This window comes from Balaenoptera physalus, assembly GCF_965194825.1.
Source record: "Balaenoptera physalus genome assembly, contig: HAP1_SCAFFOLD_2386, whole genome shotgun sequence".
NCBI classification, from domain to species: Eukaryota; Metazoa; Chordata; class Mammalia; order Artiodactyla; family Balaenopteridae; genus Balaenoptera; species Balaenoptera physalus.
The window spans coordinates 22319-31979 of record NW_028124421.1 but is presented as its reverse complement, the minus strand read 5'-3'; the positions used below and the strand labels follow the sequence as shown (position 1 = coordinate 31979).

At 53.3% G+C, this 9661-nt stretch overlaps 1 protein-coding gene across 1 annotated transcript; it reads right to left on the bottom strand.

The window, feature by feature from the left end:
• Positions 1 to 1358: 1358 nt before the first annotated feature.
• On the bottom strand, positions 1359 to 6589 carry LOC309654244 (double homeobox protein 4-like protein 4; the record flags this gene model as incomplete). Its single annotated transcript, XM_082478825.1, has 5 exons — positions 1359 to 2048; positions 2559 to 2713; positions 3121 to 3241; positions 4656 to 4810; positions 6547 to 6589. The coding sequence occupies 5 exons, from the start codon at positions 6587 to 6589 to the stop codon at positions 1359 to 1361; spliced, it is 1164 nt and encodes a 387-aa protein (XP_082334951.1).
• Between the last annotated feature and the right edge of the window lie 3072 nt (positions 6590 to 9661).

Sequence of the window (9661 nt, the reverse complement as noted above, 5' to 3'; positions counted from 1 at the left end):
TTCCATAAGCTGTCTCCTCTTACCGCATCTCCAGTCATACTTGTCCTGAGGCTACCGTGGCCAGATTCTTTTCCCAGAAGCCCTATGCCAACTGTGTGCCCCTTGAAACTGACACTTCCTTTCTGCCCAACGAAAAGAAGGAGAGAGATAGAGAGAGAGAGAGAGAGGAAGAGAGAGACAGAGAGAGAGAGAGAGAGAGATACAGAGAGACAGAGAGAGAGGGCTGTATATTGCTCTAGAGCTCTGGAGAAAGGGGAGCCTAAGACAGAGGAGTGACTGGGAGGGAGCTGAGGACTAGATGTGTCTGCAGAGATATACACACTATAGAGCTAGAGACCCGGATGCAGTTGTAGCTAGAGACTCAGATACATCGGTGTATACACATTCAAGTGGCAACTCTCAGATTATTTTCCTACTTCGTGCCGCTGACACACCCGTGCTGGACATGGGGAGCACGGATTGAGCCAATGGAGAATCACTCAACACAGAGTGTACGAGGCACATGTGTTGGAAAATATTTTTGAAAGAAGCAGTGGAAGGGATCACCGGCCACAACGTTAAGATGCCACAGGCATTTGGTTTTTCATTTCCTTTGTGCATCGCTTTAGTTGTAACACGGCTTATCTTTTGAGAGGTGTGTGCGTGTAGTGTGTGGCCGTAGACAGACAATGAGAGAGAGGGAGGGACGGAGAGAGATTATTTGCCTGCATAATAAACCGGGCACAGTTGTTACTATGAACTCTGTCAATGAAAGTATTTGCATAGTTCTGTCCTTGTGTGCAAGGACGATGCCCTTGAGGAACACTTCCACACCATGCCCCCAGAAACCAAGTGAAGGCTGTCACTGAGAGACGGTTTTCGTGATTCCACTAGGGTGTGTTTGTGGCTACAAGCTACGGGACTAGACAGGGGCGTCTGGACCACCTTCCCGTGCTGTCCCAGGCCAAGGGAGGGATTTCACCTCCCCGAGGAAACGCGGGAGAATACAAAGCGACCAAAGCACAACCAAGAACTTGAACTGAGTGCCAAGATTTATTGATTGGATCAATGGAATGTCACATACAACGGGGAAATCCAGTTCAGCCTTGGGTCCTCCTCGTTGTCATTGGAAGGCTAGAGTCCCTTGAGGCTTCAGAGGTGGTGTCGCTCCTGGTGCCCATGCTTCCTGACAGTCCGTGTGGAGCACGGCATTGCTCGTAGACACAACGCAGTTGCCGTCGACAGTCTTCTTGCCTTGGTCGCCCTGCCAGACACTATCATGAGCGTTGCTTGTTCCTTCTCCTTTCTCTCGCCCGTGGCTCTGCCTCCCAGGAAAGGAGGCTTGAACGGGGCTCGGGGGAAGGTCTTCCTACCTCCCCCTAAGCCTGTGGCACTGGGGAGCCTGGCAGCATGTCGAGCAAGGCCTGGAATTCTTCCTCGCTGAGGGGGGCTTCCAGGGTTGCCGCAAGTTCCTCTTCCTCTGCGTCCGCATTCAGAAATGGGCCTGCCTTGTCCAGAATGTCCGCGTCTGACAAGAGTTCGTCCAGGAGGCTTGAAGAGCCTGGAAGGGCTGAGTGCTGGGGCTGTTGCTCCAGCTGGGGAGATGTCTCTTCACTTGAGGTTGGCTGCTGCGGCCAGAAGTGTGTCTCTGGCGGTGCAGGCGGCACGATGGCCCCCTGGGCAGGCTGCCCACTGGCGATGACAGCATGTGTCCCTTCGCCCCATGGAACTGTGGCCGGAAGAGGCTGCGGGTTCTGGCATCCCTGAAGTGCTGCCAGGCTGGGCTGGACCACGATGAACATCAACGGGTGGCCCACACAGCACCCAGAGGCAGCCCCTGGCACAAGAAAGGTGGGGGAGAAAACAGGAGTGGCCGCAGCAAAGGATTGCGTGCTCTCAGGTGCATGAGAGGGAGGATAACGATGAGAGCTGCTATGGACAGTGGGCGGGGGGCTTTGGTCCGACAGGGCAGTCACGGCTGATGTGGCATCTGGTCCTTCGGCCAGGGCATTCACAGGCCCACTAGCGCTCTGCTTTGGGTGCCGAGCTCTTCGGTTCTGGAACCATATCTAGGGAACCATATGGGGAGACAGGAACATTAGCAGCGCGACAGTCCAGATCTACTTGCCGCCGCCCCATCCCCGGCCGGCCCCGCCCCGGCCCGCCCTGCCCTGCCCTGCCCTGCCCTCCAATCTGTCAGGTCCATGGCAAGTACTGGTGGGCCTCATCTAAGGGCCATTTTACCTAGAGCTTTCGCCTTGGCTCTTGAAAATGCGGGAGGACGTCAGGGCAACACAGGACCCACCCCACCCGTCCCCACCCCTGGCTTTGAGGAGAGCCGTCATTGACCGGCTACAACCTCAGGCCCCTCTCTGGCTGCCCAGGACTTCCATTGCCCTCTCCTCTTCCGGAAAGGGATGCCTTCAGATCAGCCCCCTTAGTGTATTCGTAGGACGAAGGGAACCTCCTCCCAATCCCCCCTCGCCAAGCCTACCTATATCCAGCAGCAACCCGTCACAAGGTTTAACACTCCTTCCTCGTGGGAGAACCCAAGTCCCACCCACTGGTGGAGAACTTACCTGGATTCGAGGTTCGGGAATTCCTGTCTGGTGAGCCAATTCTTCCCTGGCAGCAATAGATGGAAATCGATCCCTCTCAAAGGCTTGCACAAGGACCCTTGTTTGAGAAGGAGAGATGAAAGTCCTCTTTCGCCTGGCCTCTCTTCCCAAGCTTTCTGAAGAAGAACACACAGAGAAGAGAGGACATTCAGGCCAACTGCAGCACATTCACAGCAGATGCAGTGTGTGGTATGTAGGAAGTGGTATGTCATAGATCAAGATCGATACATCGATACATCTTATTCAGTGCTATGTGAAAATGCCCCATGTGATGGAAGAAGGGATTTCTGCACATCCGGGCAGGTTCCGGACCCGAAGATTCCAAGCCTTCCCGGCCATGCAGCTCCCCACCCTCCAACAGGGCCATGATGCTCCTGTGTGGAACAGGAATGGGGCAAGAAGCCAAGATATCATGGTTTCCTCTCTGAAGCGTTCTTGGCCCCCCACGGTCATCCACGTTCAGAGATGATTGTGTCTCAAGGGGATGCTCTGGGGAAATGCCTTTGGATTGCTGGGTACTTACCTCGAGTCAAAGCCTGAGGCGGTGGCGGCCGCAGCGGCTGCGACTGCCCTCCTTTGAAGGCATTCTCCGACAGCAATCGGCTCTGCTTCAGGCGTCTTCCCCGTTGGTTTTGAAACCAAACCTGGGTACAAAGAAAGAAAGCCTTGTCATTCAATGCTCATGCACGTACTTCCAAGATCGATTGCAGGGATGCACCATAGCACAAACGCACAAACGCGCCAGCCAGCCAGCCAGCCAGCAACAAGCCGACTAATGGAGACCCAGTACGGCCCCTCTGCCCCCAGTGTAAATATTTACGAGTCAAAGGGACTGAACTCTCACTGGCAGGTAGAATGTAGACTCCCGCTTTCACCTCTGAAGAAGTGCACCAGATTCCAGAATACACAATCTGTGTCCGTGAAAATAATCCTTCCTCTTCGAGTCACCTTACTGGTGTCCAGAGTAACGACTTGTGACACAGGAGGAGACAATGCTTGCTTTCCCACAGTCAGAATGGGATGGATAGCTACCTCTCTCTCTCTCTCTCCCCCGCCCCACCCCTCCTCATCAAAACTACCAGTTTGTCTCTGGGTCTTTTGGTCTCCGTCTACGATTCTCCGCATCTACCTGTTGACGTCTGTCTCTGTTGCCACCCGCCCGCCTGCCCACCTGCCTGCCTGCCTGCCTTCCCCTCTCTCTGTCTCTGTCCCAGGCTCTCAGGCTCAATCTCCTTTCCCTCATTTGCTCTCTTTGCCTCCCCTTTGGCACGGTCCATGCCCGATTCATGGTTCCCTGCCTCTCTTATGTCCCCACAGGCAGTACTGTCTCATAACACGCAATCATATCCATTAGCAAGTGCCCCCATGAAAACCACACTTCCCATGCTGCCTGGGAACTACTCATTGACAGTCACTTCTCAGGGACTACATGCCTCCATCACTCTTAGGTCAGGAGACTCTTATGTACCCGCTCCCCATCTTCAGAATATGTGTCCTTGTCTTCAACAGTGAAGCCGTGTGCATGCTACCTCATTCCCCGAGGCCGAACCGCAGTGTGGACCTGTGCTTGTGTGCGTGTGTGTGTGCATGTTTTTAGACGTTTCTGACGGTGGTGTGTGGAAAATGTGACACCCTGAGAAAACGTGTTCGTAGGGAAAGCCAATCAGTCTTTGGCGACGCTTTGTAAGGTCGCAGGCGAGGTGTTCCTACCTTTGGTGACTCCTCTCCAACCTGCCCAGAGAGGGAAGTCTTCAGCACGGCTAGTTCCTTGGAAGCCAGCCATCAAGGGAACACCTCCCTGGCACCACCAGGCCCTCCTGCTTCCTTGGCCCCTCGCCCTTTATTCTTGACCACCCATTTGAATGGACCTCTCGCCACACAGCTCAGTCTGGCCACGTTTTCCAAAGGGAGCCACCTTCCTTGCCCAGATTCGAGTCCCTGCTGTCTGGAGCACCCAGAAGAGGAAGCCCCCAGGGCAAGGACTCCAGCTGGCGTAGGGCGACTTGCGTCTGGCCATGGACCCCGAGAGGGAGAATGGATCGAGAGACTCGGACGTACCTGAATTCTGCTTTCCGGAATGCCCAGTTCTCGTGCCAGCCGTTCTCTGGTCGTTATCCCGGGGTAGGGGTTCTGTTGAAAGAGTGCTTGCAGGGTGTCCTTCTGACTCAGCCTCAGAACCAGCCTCCTCCTTCGCGATGGCCTTGAGAGTCGGCCTGTGGGAGAGAAAAGGGGGAATGTGTCAGGGGCGAATCCATGGAGGTGCAAACCACTGGTACCGGCACAGCGCTGGTCCTTGTGCCACGTGAAAAACCTCTAAGCCAGGGGAAGACTCTGCATTTGGAACAACCGTGGGCACACCCTGAAAGCCACGCTGAGTGGGACCCTGTGGGCTCAAGCTAAGCTGAGGGTCAAGGCTATGGGGATCCCCCCACCACTCGCCAAGGATCCACAGGGCGCCATGCAAGCAGAAGGGGAAAGCCCTAGGAAAACAGGCTAACGTGACCAAAATGGGTGGAAGGATTGTCCACCTGTGGAGGCCTCAGAAAGTCTTGATGGCTCCTACCAGATTTACCTTGAACTCTAAGCTAACGAGAGGAGCCCGGCTTCTGGACTGTCATACGCACAGGGCACATCCGCTTTCACTATTTGAAAGGAAACGAGACGAAAGCCAAACGAAGCCAGACAAACACACAAGCCAACCCCCAACACAGAACGCACTAGGAGATTGTTAAGAAGACCCACATTTTTGAGATAAGGACCAACGTGGGGCCCCGTCTGATGGCGCCCGCCCACCCACACACGCACAACAGCCCAGTGTACTTCGGAAGATGAGTTTCCCTTTCCAGGCCCCAAGGTCTTGCTGACTCGCCGTGTGTGTGTGCTATTCTTTCAGTTGGGCAGCCTTGAAGGGCTGCCCCCCATCCCTGTCCTATTTGAGGTTGCGTCTTTCTGGTGGCAAGGGGATAGATGCGTGTTTGTTTCCTGCCTTCTAAGGCGGGAGACGGGCGTGATGGCCAGGGTGGATGTGGTTTCAGGCACGTCCTGCACATCCTTGAGATTTGAGTTTCCTGAACTCTCTCCAACTCTAGGACAACACCAACCCTTCTGCAAGGGCCACCCGCTCTAGCAGCTGGCAGCTGGTGACGTAGGGTCGTCTCCAGGTCTCGCCCTGGAAGGAGGCAAGGCAAGGCAAGGGTTTCGGACCACCAACGGGGACTTCCTTTAAAAGCGCCCTTCCTTCCTGCCAGCTCCAAGGAAAATCTTTGGAAAGCACTCAAGGAACGAACGTGTCACACTGCGGATTTTGCCTCTCCAGAGGCTCCTGCACTGGCTACCTTGGAGTCCAATGAGAGACAGTTCGAGTGCTCCTGGAATCTCTGTTTCCCAGGCTCTAGCTTTCAGTTGTGGTCAAAGAAAAACTCTCTTTTTCTTCTATTCTTAATACATACTGGATGTGGATTCTTTCCATGGACACCATGGAAGTTAAACCAGTTCGAATGGAACACGAAACCAAAGAGAGCAAATCCGTAACAACAGCAAGAATAGAACATGGGAAACCAACTCAAAATCCCAAACACGGTCAACCGGAAAAGAGTGTCAGTTTAGTTGGGAACGTTTTCAAACACTCGTGTTCCATTCACTGCAACCACAGGCTGGGATTTTTGGTAGAGAAGCCATTGTCAGGCAACAGGCCTACCTACTTCCATGTCGATTTCAAGAAGGAAAACAAACGAACCAGCAAACCAGAAATATGTACGTGAATTGCCCAAACCAAGGTGCATCCTTTTGCCCAACTGATTCCAGAAACATATCCCAGCATATCTGTCCGTGCCAATTAGTGGTCATTGGGAAACTTCAACCTTCGTGGTGATCAACCCTTGGGGTGGGGAGGTGCATGAGTGTATTTGGAGGACCCAACCCCAGAGCCCAGATGCTGAGGGCAACGTACCTGTGGAGGTGCTGTATGTGCCGGACGAGCTGGACGAATCCATGGTGGGAGACCCACACGGATGGCACGGAAGCTGCTGGCCAACTGCTCAGTGCTGAGAAGCTCAGGATTTATAATGGATGAGGATGCCCCGCCCCTATTTATGTAAATAGCCGCAGATGGTGGGGAACCCTTCCTTGCAAATTGAGAACCTGGAAGGAATCCCGTGAGGCAAGTGGGCGTTGGAATGGAAGGCCTGTTCGGAGGCTCCCAGGTCCCTTTGAAGCTGCCGCCCTCGTCATCCTTTCCCAGAATGCTTGGGGTCCAGTGCTCTCTCGTTTTCACACCTTTTCACATTCCACACATACTTTTGCTCTCCGTGGAATTCCCCAACTCTGAGTCCCTCACGCTTAGCTGTGTCACTGTACTTTCCAAAATGGAGAGAGAACCTGGAGCCTAGCTTTCCTCGAGTACGTTTCCCACTTCGTTCATCACCACCAGGACGTCATTGCCTCCCACTCTTAAAGCATTTCCTTGGCTGGGGTTTGAGTTCCCGATAATTCACATACTAAGCTTGACTGCTTATCTAGGGTCTACCCATGGTCGTCAACAGTTCGGGACTTTTTCAGAGGTACCCTGAAACCCACCCCCTTGCTCACATGCCATGGAGAGGGCAGAGAAAGGGGCAGGCCACACGTGTAGGTTTCACAAGCCAAGGAACTTAATTTCAGTGCTTGTCCTTGGCGTCCACAAGACGAAGTCGGTTTCACTTTCACTGGTCAACTGGCATCTGGAAGAAGGAGAAGAGAGGAAGAAGAAGAGGAGGAGGAGGAGGAGGAAGAAGAAGAAGAGGAGGAAGAAGGAGAGGGATATGAAGCAAGTTATATGATGGATGATGACACAGCTTGGTTTGAAAGGAACGCTTTGGATTCCAAATACAACCATCCCAACATTTTCGGGGCGTTTGCGCTGCAGAGAATTGAAAACTTAGAAGCAAACAAACAAAAAAAAACCACACAGAAACACAGAACCATCTCTAATGTGTTCTTTTGCCACCACGTGGATTAACATGAGGACAGTGAGCTTATTTAGAAACAGTTGGGAATTGGAGTAATTACACCACCAATTCGTGAAAATATGGCTGGGGCGTGTGTGTTTGTGTGATCTGTGTGTTTGATTTTCTGCGCCCACCCACTAAGGGCGGTTGTCAGGTAGTACCCGTGGACGGATGCCACCGGGGCTAGTAGGAGTCTGCAAGTCCCAGGAGGCCCAGGAGGATGTCCTGAGGAGGTGCAGGTCCTGGCCCCTTGTCCTCAAGTGCCAGAGATCAGAGAGGGGGGCGTGACCATCTTGTTGGATCAGGGTGGTTTTTCCCGAGAAGGTGGAAGTTTTGGCTGAGATAATCACGGAAACATGGGATTTGCTGGCTCCTCCCAGAAGGCACTGGCTTCCAGACTTGGACCGGCTCCCTCCTGGCCAATCCAGGTGGGGTAAGCTTGCTTGGGAGAGTAGAAGCTTTGATCAGCATGGCAGCCAGGACATCCTGAGAGCCCGCAGGTGTGTTTATGCACAGTCTACCAGTGGCCTCCCTGTGGACGTTCCGCTGCCCGTCCCTGGGCTCCGAGATTTCGCTGGAGCAGCCAGCATTGAACCCCCAAGATGGTAAAGCCACAGCTCCTAGCTCTAGCTAGCGTCTGTGCAAGTCCTGCCACCCACAAGGATCTCAGTGTTTCCCGGCACACTGTGACCCAGTGTTCCTCCCGCCCTCTTGAAAGCACCATCTTTTCCATAAGCTGTCTCCTCTTACCGCATCTCCAGTCATACTTGTCCTGAGGCTACCGTGGCCAGATTCTTTTCCCAGAAGCCCTATGCCAACTGTGTGCCCCTTGAAACTGACACTTCCTTTCTGCCCAACGAAAAGAAGGAGAGAGATAGAGAGAGAGAGAGAGAGGAAGAGAGAGACAGAGAGAGAGAGAGAGAGAGATACAGAGAGACAGAGAGAGAGGGCTGTATATTGCTCTAGAGCTCTGGAGAAAGGGGAGCCTAAGACAGAGGAGTGACTGGGAGGGAGCTGAGGACTAGATGTGTCTGCAGAGATATACACACTATAGAGCTAGAGACCCGGATGCAGTTGTAGCTAGAGACTCAGATACATCGGTGTATACACATTCAAGTGGCAACTCTCAGATTATTTTCCTACTTCGTGCCGCTGACACACCCGTGCTGGACATGGGGAGCACGGATTGAGCCAATGGAGAATCACTCAACACAGAGTGTACGAGGCACATGTGTTGGAAAATATTTTTGAAAGAAGCAGTGGAAGGGATCACCGGCCACAACGTTAAGATGCCACAGGCATTTGGTTTTTCATTTCCTTTGTGCATCGCTTTAGTTGTAACACGGCTTATCTTTTGAGAGGTGTGTGCGTGTAGTGTGTGGCCGTAGACAGACAATGAGAGAGAGGGAGGGACGGAGAGAGATTATTTGCCTGCATAATAAACCGGGCACAGTTGTTACTATGAACTCTGTCAATGAAAGTATTTGCATAGTTCTGTCCTTGTGTGCAAGGACGATGCCCTTGAGGAACACTTCCACACCATGCCCCCAGAAACCAAGTGAAGGCTGTCACTGAGAGACGGTTTTCGTGATTCCACTAGGGTGTGTTTGTGGCTACAAGCTACGGGACTAGACAGGGGCGTCTGGACCACCTTCCCGTGCTGTCCCAGGCCAAGGGAGGGATTTCACCTCCCCGAGGAAACGCGGGAGAATACAAAGCGACCAAAGCACAACCAAGAACTTGAACTGAGTGCCAAGATTTATTGATTGGATCAATGGAATGTCACATACAACGGGGAAATCCAGTTCAGCCTTGGGTCCTCCTCGTTGTCATTGGAAGGCTAGAGTCCCTTGAGGCTTCAGAGGTGGTGTCGCTCCTGGTGCCCATGCTTCCTGACAGTCCGTGTGGAGCACGGCATTGCTCGTAGACACAACGCAGTTGCCGTCGACAGTCTTCTTGCCTTGGTCGCCCTGCCAGACACTATCATGAGCGTTGCTTGTTCCTTCTCCTTTCTCTCGCCCGTGGCTCTGCCTCCCAGGAAAGGAGGCTTGAACGGGGCTCGGGGGAAGGTCTTCCTAC